The sequence below is a fragment of the Phalacrocorax aristotelis genome, chromosome 6 (assembly GCF_949628215.1).
Source record: "Phalacrocorax aristotelis chromosome 6, bGulAri2.1, whole genome shotgun sequence".
Taxonomy (NCBI): Eukaryota; Metazoa; Chordata; class Aves; order Suliformes; family Phalacrocoracidae; genus Phalacrocorax; species Phalacrocorax aristotelis.
Genome location: NC_134281.1, coordinates 38,922,387 through 38,943,376, shown reverse-complemented (window position 1 = coordinate 38,943,376; position 20,990 = coordinate 38,922,387). Strand labels below are relative to the sequence as shown.

Genomic DNA, 20,990 nt, shown 5'->3' with positions numbered 1-20,990 from the left:
CTATGGAAAGTGCAACATACAAGGAAAACAGCTTCTATCCATTGGGGCATCTGCACAGCCTCAAGGTATCAAGTATCCTACTACACCTGGGAGGGACTAGAAGGCAGGGTACCAAGTTAATGGTCACTATAGCTGAGTCTGCCTACTCGTTCTCTTCCCTGGCAGCTATTTTCAAAAGCACTTATTGCAATAATAGTTTGAAATTATTAACTCCAAAAACACTCAATCTTCTTCCCTGGCAAAACAATCCATTTGATGCAATGGTTTTAAGGTTTATAAGAACGTGGTTCAGCCTCAGCTGGCAACTGAACACCACGCAGCCGCTCACTCGCTCCCCCCGCACCCCTGTGGGATGGGGAAGAGAATCGGACGAGCAAAAGAACTTGTGGGTTGAGATAAGCACAGTTTAATGATTACAATAGGATGATAATAATAATACCAATTATTATGATAATAATGTCAATAATGTTAATATAATAAAAGGGAAAAGGAAGGGAAAGGGAAAAAAGGGGGGAAAAAAAAAAACAAAACAAGGAAACACAAACGATACAACCGCTCACCACCTGCCAACCGACGCTGCCCGTTCCCAAGCCGCGATTGCCTCCTCCTCCCCCGGCCAGCCCCTCCCAGGTAACATACTGGGCATGACGTTACATGATATGGAATATCCCTTTGGTCAGTTTGAATCCGCTCTCTTAGCTGTGCCCCCTCCCCTCCCGGCTTCTTGTGCACCCGGCAGAGCATGGGAAGCTGGAAAAGTCCTTGACTAGTACAAGCACTACCCAGCAACAGCCCAAACATCTGTGTGTTATCTCAACAGGTTTTTTTTCCATGATAATTTCAAAGCACAGCACTATACCAGCTAGAGTGAAGAAAATGAACTCTATCCCAGCTAAAACCATGACAGAAACAATTAAATGACTCGGTATAATAGCAAAACAACCTCACATTTACCTTTGCAGAGAAGAAACAGTACTCTGAAAGATCTGTGAGAGAGTTGGGGTTGTTCAGCTTGGAGAAGAGAAGCCTCCAGGCAGACCTCATTGCGGCCTTTCAATATATAAAGGGGGTTTGTAAGATAGACTTTTTTTTATCAAGGCCTGTATTGACAGGACAAGGGGCGATGGTTTTAAACTGAAAGAGGGTACATTTAGGTTGGACCTAAGGCACAAATTTTTACAATGAGGGTGGTGAGATGCTGCAAGGGGTTTCCCAGGGAAGCTGTGGATGCCCCATCACTGGAAGTGTTCGAGGTCAGGCTGGATGTGGCTTTGAGCAAACTTATCTAGTGAAAGATGTCCCTGCCCATGGCAGAGGTGTTGGACTAGATGATCTTTACAGGCCCTTCCAACCCAAACCATTCTATGATTCCATGATACATCAACTATTGTTATCCAAATCAACTACAATAACACAAAAATACATCTTTTTGCTAGAGATCTAAAGAAAATTATCTCTTGATTTCCATCCACTTACCATAAATCATCCCCTTTCCATTAACAAGGTGCCAAGATATTTTCATCCCTTTAGCAGTGATAGCACAAGGGATGTGGCTCTTGGAGAAGACCACATGAAGCCCAGGACCCACTTCCAAGTCTATTGAGACTGCACTTGTAGAGTGGGAGGAAGTAAAGCTGTATTATCTCATTTCCAAGCAAGTATTTAGCATCTCTTTGCACAGTTATGCACAAGAGAAAAATCAAGCAAGAAGACTGGATTTTAAACAGGCTGGCACTGCATTAGTTCTAATGATCTAACTATTCTTGGTCTCCTCCAAGGCGAAGTCACTTGGCAAGAAGGAGGATCTTACAGCAGACAGATGCTATCACCTGCAACATTTTCTGTGTATATAAGTCACAATGTTCTACCACTTTTTTAGTATTCCTAGTATTTGTATGCTAACATGTCTACAAGCTTGGAAAATATTTCAATTTCAACCACTCTAATTAAAAAAAAAAAAACAAACACCAAAGCCAAAACAACCACCCAGACAAAACCACCATGCAAAAAGAAAGATCAGGCATAGGTTTTTGTTTTGGTTTAAACATGTCTGCCAAGTGCAATGAAGACACTTGAATGTCAGCAAGAGTTCAGTACAAATAGTGTCCAATTTTCTGAAAGGAGCCAATTGTTCCTAGAGGACACACAGGTAAAATAGCTTATCATTTTCAGGCTCTAGAGGCAAGTAGTGTGTCAGGATTTGTTTTCTCCCAACGACACACAGAACAATTGTGGTCAATTAAGCACTAAAGCAAAATGTTAAGATCTGATCAAGAGGCTTATAAAGAGACAGATTTTGGGGCCCTCTCTTACCTTAATATTTTAACTAGGGATCACAAACGTAGAGGAGAAATCAGACATTTCAAAAGATTTTGCCAATTATTTTCTTAGTTTAGATTAAGCAAAATGTCAGTAGAAATGAATGCCTGTTTAGAAAAAAAACGCAACTTAGAAAATGGTGATGAAGATCCCACCCTGAAGAAACTGTACATGGATTCAGAGAATGTGTGCTGATTTATGATAGTATGACACCAAATGAATCCAGACCAAATATGAAAAAGCAAGTAACCTTCAGGGACAAAAATACTTCTAAAAAATTTCTGTTTAGTAAGGACTTACTTCTCCTCAAAGGAACAGAAAAGCTCATCCTTGAAGTTAAGAAAACTCTTCTGCAAGTAATGACTTCACTGCTCATTAGAGAATTATATCATTAAGAGGAAGTGCCTGTAATACCAAACAGTATTTTGAGTGTAAAAACTGTCAACATATCAGAGAAATTGTCCTTCCTTAATTGGATTGTATTTGGAACAAGTCAACAATGTATACACATTCATTTATGAAATAAACCCATAAAAGCCGCGCAGCCTCTCTTTTCTTTTCATTGTAGTCAGGGATTCAGGTAACTTTAAATTTAATAAAGGTCACAGGAAGAACTGAGATCCTCACTACCTAGACATTTACCATCAAGGAATCAGCTGCTTCTGCCAATATGATCAGTTGCAAAGTAGCAAATACTAGCATACAGCTTCAGAGTCACGGGCCCTTCAGATTAACTGGGACACTTCCACCTCAGATACTAAGTCAGGCAATGCAAAATGAAACTGCCTCTGCTTATGAACAGTTCATATTTGAGAGATTCTTTGGCCATCTTCTGAGCTGGAAAGTGAACTAATTTGGCAGTAAAAGCTTTTATTCCAAGTAAATTATGTCAAAAAGATGAATAATACAAATTTTGTGGCTAAAGAATTTACTGAGTCCTAGTTCCATGCATATAGTTAGTTACATACCTCTGTGTATCTGCTTAAAAAGCAGGCTTCCATTTTGTACTACCTACAGTGGCCTCACTATAACTTCACACAGAGCACGATATCAAATTCTATCTTAGATATTATTTTCCCCTGCATCACAAGGCCACATCAGCTGAAAAAAATCAAGATTTCCACATCAGCCAAAAAAGCTACAAAAATTACTTTAAATTATACACAACTCTGCTTATTACAAAAAGAAAACAGGTTGTTAATTAATTAATTAATGTAATTAATTAATATAAGTTAGCATTTGATGTTACTGTCAAACCTGATCAAAAGTATATTTTATACAGTCAGTGATTCATGTAAACATAGGTGCAGTTAGAACAGCTACAAAATTAACGGGAAAAGACTTCATGGAAGGAGCACCATCTTTCCTCGAGCACCGCTGCTACGAATAATGTCTTCATGAGCCTTGGCTACTTTCTCCAGTGGATATTCAGAGCCTACAATTGGTTTCAGCCAGCCAGCTTCTATGCCATCAAGGACTGCTGTTGCACATTCATGCTTCTCCTCCTGCATGCAATAAACACACCATTTACCATAAGGTCTTTACAGTTTAGAAAAGTATTGACTATTTATGCAAGTGTTAAACCAAATTTCACAACCCGAATATATTTTATGATGTTCTGAGATTAAATCAAAACATCAAGGAATGAACAAGCAAGTTAGTTACAGGGAAATTATGCTTTCATCCCTACAAACGATTTTAACTGGAAATAGAGAGGTGTTGGAATAAGCCAACAGAACATTCTTTAAAATAAAAATATTTCTTACCTCAGTTGCAAGAAACAGACTAACTCCAATTATGCTAGACTCTTTACTCATAGTGTCTCTTGGATTTATCTCAATAGGACCTCTACAGCCCACAACCTGTTACAAACGAGTTAAAAGACAGTTGAAGTTACAACTGTTGAATTGCATTGCTAAATGCCCAAACTAAAGTCAGTGACAAAAAACACTTACCATCACCCTTCCTGCATAGGACAACAGTTGCAAGTCAGCAGCAAGATTGATGTTAGAAAGCATTTCGATTATTATATCAACTCCTTCCATCCCTGTGTATTCCTATAGAGGACACGATATGTTACTTAAATCGCTCCCATTAGTGCTTGCGTACCACTGTTTATTTCATACACTACAGATAACATACATTTTACAGTTTATTGTTTAAATTTTAAATACAGTCTTGGTACCAAGACTGACAACTAAGAAGTTTAATTTTAGCATATTTTGACATGCTGAATTATGATATGCTACTATATTGGAGTTTGCCAGAACGCAAGAGTTTCTAAATGCCATTGCCTGTGAAGAAAGCTCAGCCTTTCCAGCCTGGAAAAGTTTTTCCCTGTGTAGTAATGAAAAAGGTAAGGTAGTACACTATTGCTCCTTCATAGAACTACTTTAAAAAAATTCTGCAAACATCTGTTCACATTTTGCTGGTATGAAAAATATATACTGCATCACCTAGCCCTGATACATGCTTACCTTAATTTTATCAATGTAATTAGTTTCTCTGTGATTAAACGCTTGGTGAGCACCATTTCTCAGAACCATGTTCATGCCCTCCTCAGTTCCTGCTGTACCCAAAACCTTTAAACCACAAGCTCTGGCAATCTGACATGCTGCTATTCCCACCTGAGGGAAAAAAAGGGGGAAAAAAAAAAAGAAAATAAAAAATAAAAAAGTCTTTTTTTCTCTTTCGTTCTTAACATTTTAAATTTTATATATTCTACCAGCAACTTGGAACTTACCCGTTTAAAAAGTTGGCCTGGTAACATTTTTTTTTTTTAGCTGTAATAAGTAATTTGGATCTTAGGGACAGCCAAATAGTCTTTTAAAAAGGAAAATATATTTAGAGAGGCATAATAAAGTTCTGTGGGGTTTTTAATATCTATCAGCATTTGACTTAAAACCATGTAGAATGTTGTCTATCTGTTGAAGTTGGGCCATATATATTTCATACAAAGCCAAGGAAATTCTTCTCTTCACAGAATCACCTTGATACCAGCATTACATATTGCAAAGAAAATCCACATGCACAAATTTTATTAACACTACTTTTGTACCTTTCACAAAGAAATTAAATTATATCTTTAGAAACAAAATTATCAGTGTCTCGTACCAGCTTTGAACTCCAGAGGATGTTTAGAGGTGAGGGATGCCTCCATAAAAACCTGACGTCGGAGCCAATGATCGCTTGAGGCATACCAATGCCATCTCTTGTTTTGCTTTGTGCCACAGCAACAGAATGCGAAAGCAAAACAAGGGGAACAGCTGACATGTACAAAGCCTCCTGGGATTCAGCCCCCGCTGGTCAGCTTCCTGGGGCTACAGATTCGGCACCCGCTGTACCAACCGTACAGCTGGACATCTCCTCCAGCATATGTTAAGATATGCACATTTTTATATTGGGGGGGGACACAATGGACAGGCACACAAACAAATAAATAAATATACAAATGAAGAAGACCATAAAAACTCCATTCTGTGGCTCTGCTATTTAAATATATATGTGTGAATAACACACAAAATAAATAGACAGGCTTCTCAAAAAAATCTACCATGAGCATCTGTCTGGCCAGGATCTACCCAAACTCTTTGCCAAATGTGACCCATTTTCTCAATAGCAGATCATCAGTTTTCAACTAAATGAAAAAATAAATACCATTAATTAAAATACATCATGGCCAGACTGATTTTCAGAGAAAAATTCGAAAGGGGGCACGTTTTTAAGAGTCGTTGTGGAAGTCAGCATCACTTGAAAGAAAAGATGCAGCACAAACCATCTTTTCTCTTCAGCATGTGGTTCAGACCTATACATACCTCACTGCTTTTACAAGTATTCCTATAACAAAGGTTACAAGTCCACAGAACAACAGATCTGCATTATATGCTTCTGCAAACCAGAGGCAATATATCTTTTCAAGAAACATAAAATGTTCAAGAATAGAAACACTACATTTAGTTTAAGAAAAAAAAAGAGACTACGATGCTGAATGTCATTCTAGTATCTTAGAATGAGATCTGAATTCCTCCTCATAAGAGACTGTCATAACCACCTTTTTGCTGTCTACCAAATAATTAAGGAAATGTTGCCCATTTATAGCAGCTCTTTGGTTAATCAGCAGAAGCTGAGCAACAAAGTGCAGAGTATGGGGATAAATTGAACTAGAATATTGGATGAAAGATATCTAAAGTTAGTTTGTCTTGTAAAACCAATGAAAACTGTATGTTCAGTTTCACATAGTATTCAGTCATGAATTTATATATTCCAATACCTCTCCTTGTGCAGCTAGCTGTTAGCTAATAGGTAAAAATATCCCAGAAATGCATAGTTGCTATGCACTGTGCAGTAATGATTACTACTTAGAGAATTAAGAACAACTTGTACATACTTTAAAATTACAGCTTTCTGCTATTAGTTTTATCTCAGGAAGACCAGTTATAAAGCTTCCAGACCAACTTCTGACTGCAGCAATGTGTTTATTATGTGACCCTCTGTATTAGGGGCCTTATACAATTACTCATGCTGTTTCATGGTTATTTGGAATAACAGGGTTAGCTCTAAGAAAAAGTATCCTGAAGTGTCTGAAATAAAAACCTAATTTTCTTAATCCATTAATTGATGTAAATGTGACCATAAGTCATTTCACAGACAAAAGCAGGTACAAGGACAGAAAGGAGCATTCCTTGTAACGTTTTAAAATACTTACTCCCCCACTCGCACCATGGACTAGCACACTTTCCCCTGCTTTGGCACGCCCTCTGAATGGAAAAACAGAAAATATGGGCATTATGACTGCAGCACATAATCATTAAGCATCAGATTGCATATACTGACATCAAGTCTCATCTTTCACACAGTATTACTTCCAATTTACGTTATGGCTAAACAGGTATAATCAGCCTCTCTGTAAAAACAAGGAGGCAAAATAAACCATATCATTTATGAATTTAAGTCATATGCAATTATGTCAACATGCAACTAGCAGCAAGTAACAGTCTGGTACTGAACCTCAGTTCAAGATCTTCACCTGTTACAGATCTTAAAATAAACCACACTAGTTCTAATCATTTGTTCTATCATACTAAACCAGATTTCCAGTCCTAAATTCTCACCTAGCTGACACAGAAGTCTGGCTTTTACTCATTATACTGTACTATGGCAACTGACGGGACTGTACACAGAGTCTCTCTGGCAAAGAGGCTCACGAAGAAAAGCGGTGGGTCTGCTCTACATTGTCCCTTTGATTAAGAAATTAGAACCATTCCTGGTTTTCTTCCCCAGCTCAAATACCAATGAGTACTGAAAAAGCGTTGCACGTTTTATTACATGATACTTATCGAAGAAGCTTTTCCAGGTCTGTTATCTTAAGAAGAAATACTTAACAGGAAAATACAGTCACTAGCTCCTAGGTAACAATTATGTGACAATTCCATTAGTGTAACAAACTTAAACCCAGTGTTCTAAATATTTCCCACTCATTGATCTCCCCCCCATTTTACAGGACAACGAAGATATGGGCTTCAATATTTCAAATATTCAAAAGCAAAATGCACAAACTTAGATTTGGCACCTTACTTTTGGAAAAGAGCACGATAAGCAGTGAAGTAGGGTATGCCAATTGCTGCTCCTTGCCTAAAATCCAGTTTATCCGACAAAGGAAAGACTCTATTAGATGCGGCAACTGCATAATCTGCATATCCTCCAGAGATCGTACCAATGGTAAAAACCCTGTCACCTTTCTAGAAAGGAGGGAAAGAAGATAGGGAAATTAATCATCTCCTTTGTTTTTTCCTGAATAGACATTAAGAACCAGTTCACAGAAGTTTAGGCTTTTTTTTAACAGCTCTCCTGTTAAAAATAACGAGTTATATTTGTCACACAGAAGATTTTTATAAATGCTAATACATAAAATCGATGCAACACAAACCATATAATTTCATATACTTAGATTTAAGTGTCATAATTATTACCCCTGTTCTACAGTATAACACAAACCTACTGTCTCATTAATGAACCTGAACACCAAAGAATTTCACCCAGATTCCAAATGCAAAACCTCAAAAGCTTTTACAAACACAGAATAAATATTTCTCCGTTATTTTTGTTTTAACATAGAAAAGATAATACTCTTAATACACCCTAAGGTAACTAAGTGTTGCTGCTGTTCTTCAACAGGGAACACTGAAGCCAGCAGTTCAGGAGGCGACGCAGGAAACGCGCCACCTGGCAGTGTGCTGCACGTGTGCGCGCCTAGGTGCTCCAGTCCCGCTGACGGAGCACAACGCCAGCTGCCGAGGTCCAGCTCAGCATCCAACCTTGTACAAGCCCACTCGCAGAGCAACATCAGTATCTGTTAACATTCACAGTTACCGAGCTCTCATTTTTCTACTATTTGCGTGTTGATGCCAATAAATATACAGCGTGTGGACTACATCGGTTTGGTTTGTGGACTTCGGGTATTAACTACTGTGCAGAGCGCTGCATACCAGAATAGCTGTTTCTCAAGCATTTTGGGCATGCAAATACATAAGCTTGGCTACTCAGCATTTTTAGGATGTCTGTCTGTGGCACATACTGAGCTCATCATCTCTCTCATTCAAGCAAAGAGCATGATGATTTCCATAAGAAACAAAAAGCACACCCAGCAGATATAGCAAACTATTGATAAAATATGAATAAACATGATTCTTCTCTCCAGATAACCAAATATCTCCTCTCTCCCACAACAGTTACATAAGTTCCAAGTCAGGAAATTCCAACACCATTATAACTACAGTTTTTGTGTTTGTCTGAGACCAACAGTCTAGTGACTTGAAAGGACAAACAGATTTTAAAACTAACTAAATGTCATGGATATCTTTTAGGAAACTGATAATTGCCTTCTCCTGCCCAAGACGATCCCCCTGAGAAAATCTAAGTAAAATTACTAGACTGCAGTAATAAAGTATTTGAACAGTTTTAACAACAAATATGTAATTTATGGGGTTTTGACTGACTCTCAAGTCAGTAAAACAAAAGCTCTTTCTATTTCCCAAAAAAAGGTTATAGAAAATTTTTCAGTTCTGCATGAATTACTGCCTCAAACAGGAAGCACCCAACTTCAAACATTTCTGCAATGCCATAAAAATAGTTCTGAAGCACAAGTTTTGTACACCTGATATCACTGCTTTAAGCAGACAAACTGAAATGCCTCTTCTGAGGCCTTTTAACTCTTGGAGGTCAACAGCATTAAAGACTTCCCTGCAGTTCAATCTGCAGACTGGATTGGCAATATGATCTCGCTGCATACTTTTACCAGTCAATGAAGGTGATTCCCCACCCCACCCCAAAAAAGATTACATGATTGTAAGCAATAAAAACAGCAACAGTAGTATGGCAATCACACAAAGAGGATACAATAAACAATAATGAATTAAAACCCAATGCATAAATACCTTGAATGCAGTCACATGTTGCCCAACACCTTCTATTACACCAGCCACATCTGATCCAGGAGTATAGGGTAAAGCTGGTTTTCTAGCATAATTTCCAGAACGAATATATGTCTCGACAGGATTTACCCCACAGGCATGGACTTTAATTAACACCTAGAAGAAAAGATGCTTCTTAAGCCATAATTAAAAAGATTGAACTCAAAGCATGGTATCATGGCATTTTAACTAAACTCTTAAACAGTCAGCAAAAATTCAGTGCTGAATTGAAGCTATTTTCAGGAAATCCTTTATATGGAATATGTAGCCCATATAAAAGTAAAAACCCCACATTTGTTAAACATGATGCCTCAGGTCGTATGAATACCCTGATGAAAACCGACATATTTAAGATGAAAAGTTTTGGTTTGTATTCTTCATTCTGTTCTGAGCGTACCTATTATCATTCCAAATCATTATGTCAGTTCACCGAACATATATATACCTGATTTTCTTTTGGATCGGGAATTAAGACGTCTGACTGGAGTTTAAGCACTTCAGGGCCACCAAATTCAAAAACTCTGACAGCTCGCATCACATTTCTTGTGGCTGCCATAGTGATCAGAACGTCTGGCGGAGGGAAAAAAAACCAATACTACTTTATTGCCTTCGTAATGTATTTTGCATCACCAAAATAAAGAAACCAAACAACCACCTGTCAAGCAACTGATTTTAATACAGCCTGAATCCGGATTTAAATTTGGGGGGCAGGGTTCGTTTGTTTTGGGGTATTTTCCCAAATCTTGCAAAAGACAGAAAATTAACCGTACTATTTGCAGGACTTTAGGGATATTAAGAGAAGCACATGCAAATAACTTATCCATAGAAGTATTTCCGCAGCAGCTCCCGCGAACGCTGCACCGCGATCAGTGCAGCGCAGAGATGGGCACTGCTCTGGGGAAGATCACGGGCAGGGCCTGCCCCGCCCCCGAGCAGCCGCCGGGAGCGCGGCCCCGGGGCGTTCGGGAAGCGGAGCCCGGTCCTCCCTCGCAAGGAGAGGCACAGCCGGACGAGCGGGGCCCGGCCGCGCTCCCGGGAGGCGCACCGGCCGCTCGGCAGGGAGCGCCGGCGGCGGCGGGGCGAAGCGGCCCGGCGGCCAGGGGACAGCGCGCGCCCCTCAGCGCCGGCGGGGAGGCCCCGCCCCGGGCACGCCCCCGTGCCCAGGCCACGCCCCCTGCGGGCACGCCCCGCCCCGCCAGCCGCTGCCGCCGGAGGCACCGGGGCTGCCGGAGGCAGGGCTGTCCAGCAGTGCCGCGACCGTGTCCGGCTCGGCCTGCGGAGCCCAGCCCCGCGCGGCGGGGACAGGCGGCACGGGCAGAGCGAGACAGCCGCCAGCCCCGCCCCGCCGCCCTGCAGCGGCCCGCCCCGCCGCCCGGGGCAGCGCCGGGTCCCGGAGACCGCCGGGGTGCCCCCCCCCCCCGCCGCGCCCACCGCCTACCTCCGGAGCGCTCCTGCCTCCGCGGCGGAAAGCGGGCCCGGGACGATCGGCGGCGGGGGCGGTGACGGGCGTCCCACGCCCCGCCCGGGTCCCCCGCCCCTCGGCCGTCGCGTGGGGAGGTTTGGCCCTGGCGGGCTCCCGTCAGGCCTCACGGGGGTCGCCATTGCGGGGCCGGGGCCGGGGCCGGCCCATGGCGGCCTTCCGGCAGCAGAAGGCACAGCGCCTGGCGCGAGCGGACGCCAGCAGGAAGGGAGCGCTGGACGAGGGCGCCGCCGCCGTCGTGCAGCTCCTCAACGGGCGGGCCCGGTTCTGCACCACCAGCTCCTGCTCGGGCCGCCTGGTCCTGGTGCAGGGCGGCGCGGCGGTGAGTGCCGCCGCGGCAGCGGGGCGCTGGAGGAGCCCGGCCGAGGCCTCTCCCCGGCCGGTGGGGTGCCGTGCCCCGCTCGCCCCGGCATGCCGCGGGGGGCCGCTCGCCGGCGGGGGCGGCAGCGGGAGCGGCGGCGGGCGGGCTCGAAAAGCAAATCCGTGGGACGTGGCAGGCTTAGGTAGGTGGTACGGCAGAAGGCGGCTGGCGCTGAGAGCGGCGTTCAGCGGTTCTCGCTCTCTGCTGCGATTTTTCTTATCAGGTGGTGGGACATAAAAGTTTCTAGTGCTAGGCCGCAACCTTACAGCGTTCTCCGACTGAGAATATATATATGAGTATGGATAGGTCATGTTTAAACTAATTCTATGCAAATACATTTTCGTACATTAAGAAAACACACCTTTTTGAAGGCAACGTTATCTATGCTGAAGGACCTTTTTTTTTATACAAGCACAAGATCAAACATCGTGTATCTGTAGTGTTAGTTTAATCGTTTCTCTTCATTATTAGGGTAAAAACAGCTGTGAGATCCAGAAGAAAGACTGCACGTGGCTCATGGTAACACATGCAATGTGTACCAAAGATGACGTGGTAAGAGGACGATACGATACGATACGACTTCTACATTTATTTACTGTAACGTTCCTAATGTCAGGGAAAGCATGTCATGTAAAATATAAAGAAACTCTTAAGGTTTTTTGTTCCTGTTACTAAGATGAACTGACATTCCAATTTCAAAATAAACTTTTCTCTGTGTGCTCTGCTTAATAAATTCCTAAGACCTGTTTTGAAGAGAATAGCTTTAAGTTTAATTCCAAATTCTCTGCATAGTTGTAAATGCAGGTAATATCAATCTTGAATAATTTCTTACTGTCTGGAGTCACATAACCTCCGCACCACAATAGCTCAGCAGGAAGTCAGGAATTACCTTTGCTTCTGTAGCAGAAGACTGTCTTTCAAAAATGATTTCTGAGAATCTAAGATACAGTGACTCTTATTTTTTCAAAGCCCTTTCCTTATTCAGAATAAGGAGAAATAATGCTTTTCTAAGCAAATGTTCTTCATTTTCTGAAAGATTACTGTTAGTATAACAATGTCTGTTTCATTTCTGCAGCTGTTTATCTGCTCTTTGTTTTCCCTTCTTGTTGGGTTGTGAGCAAGGTATTGTTTGGAGACTAGATTTGATTTAAAAGCCTTCCTATCCAAAAGTAAAATAAGCTTAATTTCTGTACAATACTTCCTGGTCTTTGGACAGCAATGACCTAGTCATTAGCCCAGACTATTCTGGGCTAAATGAAAACAGTATATTCCTTGTTAATACCAAAGTAACAATTGTGGTATGAAGCTAGGCATTTGCCTAGTAAAAGTTCTGTGTCAGGCAGCATCTGAGATGATGCTTACTCAAGCAGCAGCATTCCTGCAGGACAAAGATGCAGGATAATGTGGCCCTTATCCTGTCCTCCAGTAGTTAGAGCCTGACGTACACGTTAATGCAGTAATTGTGATATCCCTTTCAGAATGGGTTGGTTGTGGTTAACAAATATTTTGTATTGTCCTCATGAACTGTTTCATAAGCTATGGCCATTCTTGCTTTGTTGTTTTGGTCAGCCATTCTAGAAGTGACCAAAATTAATTCCTTTGTTTCCGTTAAATGTAGCTGTGTTCAGGTAAGCATGCCAGTGAGCACATTCATTTTGTATGTAATAATTCCTTCAAGACAGTTAAAACTGTCTTGACTTAAAAAAAACTTTCTTCAATTTAGAACTGTCTTGAGCCCAGCTTGCTGTGCAAACAAAACAGCCTTTCATTTACAAACACCTGAAACTAGTGTAACAGTGAATCCCTTATACTGCATTTTTAATTTAGTATCTTAAAATCCCGTCAAATTTAAAAAAGAAAAGAGTGGGGATTTTTTTAGTATGCTTTCAAAATAGTGTGCTCTCTGCATACATCTCTTTAGTTTGTCTGTCCCACAAAAGAAGCAGTAGAAAAGAAGAGTAAGAATTCTCTTTCTCAACTCATAGCTCGCTTTACCATATGCATACATTCTCACACATGCACAGAAAATCTCCTCCCAAATATTTGTCTTCATTAGTATTTGTTCTAGCAAAGCAGAGCTTACTGAAATTTATATTAGCAAATTTCAGGCTGAATAGGACACAGTAGGCTGTTGCTGACTCTTTGGAGAGGAAATAGTCTGATTTTTCCTGTTGCCTTTAACAGGTAGACGGGATTGGTTTTTTAATGCATGAATTGCAAGCATAAGAAAAATGTCTTTGATTAACTCTTAAACTACTGTACTCAAATGCATGATAAAGCTTTGCTAGTGCAGTATTTAGGAAATGAGAAGGGAAGTCAGGATCTTGTATGCTGTGTGTTGTACTTTTCAGCTGTCAGACCATTTGACCTCATTGTGTATATTAACCTCAACAATATGATCACAGGATGTTTGGCTTGTAATTTATTTTTATGCCTTTATCCTCCCAATGTGTAGAGAAAAAGCATTGTGTATTACGAAGTACCTCTTTGCAAGGTTATTGATATGACACAAATATAATCTTATAATTACACAATAGTGTAAAACTGAAATGGGGTACTTTTTTCCCCTGACACGTTATTGGTGTGAATCTTGACCACCTTCAACTTTGGACTTTTGGGCATATGTGTGCCAGGATTTCGCCAGCTGCCATTTAATGCTTCAAGATATGCACATGCAGAGCATTCACTTCTACCAAGACCTATGCAGGCATAGCATTGCCTGCATGTCTGTATGGGCAGACCTGTAAGGTATGCTGTCAGCTGTTGGCTTTGCATATTGCTGACCAACCTTCCAAGTGTCTAGCTTGAGTGTCAGTACAGTGTACCTCGTGAGTGAGGTGTCGTCTCATCCCTTTCTCGTGAGCAGGTTTTGCCAAATGCAGTGGGCTGTGCGTTTCCCTCATCAGATTGTAACTTACATCCAACCTTGTAATGTGACTGCAGCGACAGCATTTGCTGTAGTACCAATGTATTGGCTTTCTAGGACAAGGGCTGCGTTCTGTGTTACTGTAAATGTGCTGCTGTGGTCAGTCATTAAACATGGTTGTTTTCTGCTTCGTATCACTTCAGTGATTGCTGCTGTTTTTAGAATAGAGGGGTTTTCATTTGTGGGAGGTTTTTTACATGTCACCGACAGGTATTTTCTGTCATTTCATGACAGCAATTAGGCTCTGACTCGTTAGAGATGAGGGGCATATACATATTCCCGTAGGGTGTTTTCCCATCAGTTTCCCTGGGAGCAAATCAGGGCCTCAGACTTCATAGACTTAATAGAAAATTTATTTCAGTATTTCCCTGTTAAATTGAGTTTGCAGGAAAATAATGATTTAGAAGCAGTAAGATAATAAAAAACCTTTACTGAAAAATATTTTGTTCCATTAATAAGCTTTTTCAGGAAACAAGTGTTGTAAGACAGCTTTGGGGCAGTGCTAGCAGGCATAGATGATTTCAGTCAGTATGACTCTCTTAACTAGTTGTATTCTCACTGGAAAGCTGCCTCTAGAGTATCTGCTAAATTAGCCTTTTCAGAGAAAGAGAAACCCTTAAAAACACCCTCACCAATATCACACACACTGATCGCAGCTAATAACGTGCTCTCTGTTAGACAGACTTGTCTCAGAGACCTGTCTCGGAGACAAGGCTGTCTCGCTTTGCTTCCAACCACAATGGATGCCGATCATTTCGCTGAAGCAGGACACTGTATTGCGCAGGTGGCTAGAACAGAGTTCTCAAACATGGGAAAGCGCCTGAAAAGGGATCACTGAAACGTGCCTGAAAACGTAACGCACGCATCCATGGCAGGCCCCGGCCTGTGTTACGCACTGTGAGTGCCAACTGCTGCATATATTTGTGTTCCTGCTGAAATCAGCACAGCCAAAGCAGACGCTACACAGCGCAGGGGCCTCAGGGGTGTACACAGCCAGCCTTGTGCTGTGCTGCGGAGAGAGACCACACAAACTCTGCGGAGCCCAGCTTTAGATAAGGAAGCTGTATGACCGTGCTAGCATACTTTCAGGCAGGGTGAATTCACCTCAGTGGAGCACTGTGTCAACACAACTCATTTCCAGGCCCCAGCAAATGCTAAATAAGTTAGCGTAGGTATTTCTGCACAACACTGCATTATGCAATGTTGATCGTTTCTGTTTCTCATCAGCTTTAGCACAGCTGTGGTTACTCGGGCATTTTCTAAAATCTGGTGCAGAAATTACAAACCTAGCCATTCAGAAAGACACGCTTTCAACTTAAAATAAGAACACTTATGGAGGAGATGCTGCATAAATATATTTTAACTTTTCAATGTTTAAAGGAAAGGAGAGAGTGTTACTTCAGCAGTTTTCTTTTATGCCATCATGTCTTTAAAAAATACATGAATTTGATTATTTCCTGAAACTTTTATTGACTATTTTAATTTTACGAGAAAGATGAGAAGGGCTAGACAAAACAACAAAGTATGGGAAAACAGCTAAAATTTCTCTAGTTAACATAGCAAATTTTTTAGTGCTGTGAATTAAGCAAGTAAAGGCAAACAAGGGGGGCAAATAGTTTAAATATGTTTATGTTCAAATAATCATACAATGGAATAAGTAATATAACTGCCTTAAAGTGACCTTTCTGAATGGAAGAAAGTAATATCGGCCCTTAAGATTACTCTGCATAAAGATAGCATAGAGAAGTAAGGAAATTGTAATAGCATGTCATGCAGAATGTCATACAGCTTTCTCCACGCTCGCAAATCCAGGAAAAATTGCCACTAACATCTCAGTTTTCTAGCAGAACTGAGGGGTCTGAAGGTAATTTCTTGAATTTTATAAGTATGAAGTTACTTCATTTTTTTCTTGTCTTGTGGGTTTATGCCTCTAATTCAAACCTCTGAATTTTTTATCATTATGACTCTTATACACTAGGGTATGCATTATTATTTAACCTAGGATTAAAATGTGATCAAGTATGTTAGGCCATTAATTTGTTCTGCTGAACGCCAGAGAGTTTTCTGGAGTTGACGAATGTACTTCAGAAACTAAATGTCTTTGATTTTTAAAGAACAGTTTTTTTAAAAAAGAAACACCTAAGAAACCTGCTCAGGTTTCATCTGATTGCAGTAAAACAGTCCTCTTCCCGTGCTGTACTGACTCTATTGATTCGTTTGAATGTACAAAGAAATAAACAGGGAAGCACACTTTTTCAGGTTTTTAAAGTCTATCTTGCAATGAATTTCGATCAAACCTAATCAGTTTAGCAAACAGAATCAGGGAGATCTGTGGAATTTATATGTATTATGAGCAATGAAAAATCAAAAGCAGCTGAACAAACCTCATTGCTTGGAACTCATTTGCTGCATTTTTAATGCTTGTTTCACACACTGACTAGCTATTATTTTAAATTTTTTGTAGTAACAGTGCACACTTGCAGTATTAATATAAATATTTTGGTGTGTTTTCCAGATGACAGCACTACAGAAAGCCACTGGTGACGTTGTGCTCAAGTTTGAACCATTTGTTCTTCATGTGCTGTGTCAAGAGCTACAAGATGCACAGCTTCTGGTAAAATTACATCAAGTAACAATGTTACATTGTTGTTCCGTTATACTCTTTGCCGTAAATATTGGCTCCTAAGTAAGCTTTAGCATTTAAGAATAGTCCCACATGTGTTGTATGTTTAATAACTAGGGTAGTAAAAGTAAGCTGATGAAGAGAAAACAGCTCTAAACTTAGTAGAGATTTTGCCGTACTTTTTGGAAAAAATCACCCAACTACAGTTTAGTGCTTGAGCTGAAGCAGGTTGCCTCGCAAAACGTTTTTTATAGTGAGCCTGGGTTGCTTTCACTGGCTGAAAGTAATGGGTTTTTTAGATATCATTTTGCTACTGTCAGGCCATTTGGCTCCAGTGTTTCAACTAACTGAGTAGTACCTTTGCTTCCTGCTTTCCCAGAATGACTCCGGAGAGTAACGCATGACGGGTTTGTTCCTTCATTAATGTACAAGAGAGTTGATTAGCTTCTTTCATAGTACTGCTGCACTTTTAGCTATAGAAGTGTTGCATGACTGTATATGGTTACTAGCTCTTCAAGATAAAATAGTACAGCACCCAGAGAGACGTTGATGTCCCATCTCTGCTAATGGATTAAGATTAGACAATTAAGATTGACTGTGATTCTTTGAAAACCAACCACAATTTGTGATACTACATGGGTTTGATCTTAAAAAAGATTTTAGTACAACTATTATTGCATTAATTTGGGGAGATGGTTTTGAATAAGTTTTTTTGCAGAAGTGAGATTATAAACTGCATTGCAACCCATCTGTAATTGCTTCTTGCTGTGAAAGTGTGTAACACCTGTTTAAGGCATTTATTTGTTCTGCAGCAGTCAGTGGCTATCGAGTCTGGGTTCAGGAACTCTGGTATTACAGTTGGCAGAGGAGGAAAAATTGTGATGGTAAGGACTTTTCTACTTACCTGTAAGGAATGTAACAAAATCATATCTTTACTGTTAACCTTGATTTTTTACGAGCCAAGATCTGAATTGTAATCTGACTGACAGCTATCACAGGGAACGCTGTAACAAATACCTTTTCTGCTTTAGTTGACAGCAAACAAACCCATTGTGTGGATAAGTGGGGTTTTTTGCTGTGATGAACTCCCTATATTATTTAAATAACCTTCATAAAATAAAAAACTTTATTATAGATAAATCCTTCTCTGTGTGTTTTTAGGCTGTCCGGAGCACTCATTGCTTAGAAGTTCCATTGAGCCACAAGGGGAAATTGATGGTCTCTGAAGAATATATTGAATATCTGATACAGGTAGCTAATCAAAAAATGGAAGAAAACACAAGGAGGATTGACAGGTTTGTAAGAGTACACCAATCCTATTCATGACACCTAAATCCAAAAGTGAGAGAGGTTATGGTAGAAAACAAGCAAGCAAACAAAAAATGCAAACAAAAAAAGCAGGCAAACCAAAACCAGACCACCCCCCAAAGTCTAAAATAAAATTTGAATTAATTATTTGAGCTCTGAAGACTATAAACTGTTTAAGCAAAAACCTTTAAACTCTACTCAGTAACTATCCGCAAACTCATGTTGTTTATGTTTCTTTTTCTAAGATAACAGCATTTGTTATTCTAACACAGTAACCATTTCAGACGTATTCAGATTGCAGTGCACACTTCAATCCACTAAATACTTTGTATAGTTTCCAAAACTGATGATTTACGAAGGCGGTGGAAGGTTACACGCCCTTTGGGTCTTTACATTTGTCTCCAGCTGAGGGACAGAATAGGCAGAAGAGCTAAAGAGCATGAGGATCAAAAGGGTACTGGAGAGACACCTGCCTGGACCAGTTTCTTTTCATATGCCCATTGAAAATCTCCGTAGTTGTTAAAATTAAAAGTAATCGCTAAAAGTAGCATTCCATCTGGTCATTAATGCTGTCATTGATCAGACATTTAACGTGATACCATTTGATAGTTTTTGTAAGATTAGCATCTTAATGGCACGTGAGTACATCCACTAACTGATTTCTAACATACAAGCGTTACAAAGGGAAGCGGCATGGCATACACAAGAATACGTGCTGATATTTCTAATTTTTCTTCCAATATTGGCTAGAACATTTCAATGTTAGTAATTATTTTCTTGTCTTGGCACGTTTTGATCGTATTACAAAAGCATTAGTTTTTCAGAGTAGTTTTGCAGATCCTGAGCAAACCCACAAAAATTATAACTATGCAATTATTTTTCCTAGATTCTACAAACGCTTAGAGTTAGCTTTGAAAATGGCCATCAGTGCAAATAACTCGCCTTCTGAGGAGACAGAGAAGAATCGCTCTGTGTACATTCACAGAAGAAAGAGAAAGACCATTCTAGAACAAGATGTACACACCTCTCCAAAGGATCGCAATGAAGAATTGCAGCCTGAGGATGATACAGAAAGCAATCTTGATATTTTTGCTGAAATCGTGATATAGACTAAGGCATTTGAAAGCAAATGGTGAACTGAATAATAACTGTAATGCTCTTTGTAAGAGATATAAATACTGCTCTGTTCTAAGTAGTAACGCTCTCATGGACATTTACCAGAAAAAAAAAGGTCATTAAACAGAATTGTTGGAGAGGTTTAATGCCACAGAAGCACACAGAACAAAACCTTAGAATGTTTTGGGGTTTTTTGTAAAGCCACTGTTGAATTAACAATCTTTGTCTGTCAGTTATCACAGAAATAACTGGTTTGCTACAGCCTTTGGCCGTGTTCTCTGTGGAAACATTTCACTTCCAAATGTTGGGTTTAGTCCTGATTTTTGCAGAGCAGAAAAACTCTAAAGACTGTGTTGTTATCCTTGAAGGTTTTTCATCCCTGCAGGACCTCTGCAAAACAGTGTGCAGGAATATAGATATTTTCAAAATACCTGTATTTTTCAGAACAACACAAAGCCACATGCTAGCCAGCTGAAGAACAGTACCTGGTGTGAAGGTTAGGATAGAAGAGTAGAAGGTATGTGCTGCTCTGTGCCAGCTTCAGCCAGGTGCATCCAGGATCCTTCCCGACTGTTGTGCTGCGCAGCAAAGTTGATGCTGTTTTCCTGCACTTCGCTATGTTCAGGCTCCAGCCCGACTGTGTTCATGTGTTCTGCTTCCCTTGGCCAGCTGCCCTTCCCTTTGCACCGTTTAGCCAACTCTGTATGCTGATAGTTCATTAGCTCACTTACTTACATATCATTCTGTGTGGCCAGCGCCCAGCTTCAGTTCCAGTTGTTGGGCAGAAAGTCCACCAAAGTGTGCAGTAATGGGCCTTCTCGCCAGGCTATGCACCGCTGGCGTGCAGGAAGTGTTACATATAAAACAGTGCAATAATTTGTGCATTCCTGTATTGTGCCACTGGGAAATGTCAGAAAACTACATACTTGTAGTGTTTTGGGGTTTTTTCCCAGAAAAATGGTGAATTTGTAAACCTTAGCAGCAATGAATTCTGAGCCCACCCTTCTTAGACTGAGTGATCTCTAACACTGCAAAACAAGACCCTGACTGAAGGAAATGGTTTATTTGATACAGTAACTCCCAGTTTGCATAGATCATTGTTTCCATTAGATAAGCCCATGTCTTGGGGACATCTTGATTCCACTGTAAAAATTTGACATACTAGGTAGCAGCCAAAGGGAAAAGTAATTGGGGGGCTTTAAATAGATGCTGAAGGGCCTGTTAGGCTGTGTTTCCAGTAGCAGGCATGCCAAAACAAACCAGAGCCTTTTGTGTTGCTCGTTTCTGTTGCTAACTTGCAGCTTGAACAGTTCGGTATGCTTGCTTTCATCCTATTTCTTGTGGCTTGAAAGACCTCAGCACCTGGCTGGAGCGTGGGAAGGTGAGAG

General features: G+C 40.6%; 2 protein-coding genes across 4 annotated transcripts; one reads left to right on the top strand and one right to left on the bottom strand.

Annotated features, from left to right (window-relative positions):
* Positions 1-383: 383 nt before the first annotated feature.
* CRYZ (crystallin zeta) lies at positions 384-11,360 on the bottom strand. The gene is made up of 9 exons (XM_075097277.1): positions 11,227-11,360; positions 10,234-10,358; positions 9,753-9,905; positions 7,894-8,057; positions 7,025-7,076; positions 4,797-4,946; positions 4,275-4,376; positions 4,086-4,181; positions 384-3,824 (listed from the first exon to the last, which is right to left on the bottom strand). The coding sequence occupies exons 2-9, from the start codon at positions 10,342-10,344 to the stop codon at positions 3,663-3,665; spliced, it is 990 nt and encodes a 329-aa protein (XP_074953378.1). The 5' UTR covers positions 10,345-10,358; positions 11,227-11,360; the 3' UTR covers positions 384-3,662.
* TYW3 (tRNA-yW synthesizing protein 3 homolog) lies at positions 11,319-19,681 on the top strand. 3 transcript variants are annotated; one of them, XM_075097280.1, is made up of 6 exons: positions 11,319-11,590; positions 12,101-12,181; positions 17,071-17,169; positions 17,991-18,062; positions 18,340-18,473; positions 19,373-19,681. In XM_075097280.1, exons 1-6 carry the CDS (start codon positions 11,417-11,419, stop codon positions 19,593-19,595), a joined length of 783 nt encoding a protein of 260 aa, XP_074953381.1. In that variant the 5' UTR covers positions 11,319-11,416; the 3' UTR covers positions 19,596-19,681. The 3 variants fall into 3 exon arrangements, with proteins under 3 accessions (XP_074953381.1, XP_074953379.1, XP_074953380.1); XM_075097278.1 differs by having other exon boundaries at positions 11,329-11,590; positions 17,994-18,062; XM_075097279.1 differs by lacking the exon at positions 12,101-12,181 and having other exon boundaries at positions 11,330-11,590.
* Positions 19,682-20,990: the final 1,309 nt, after the last annotated feature.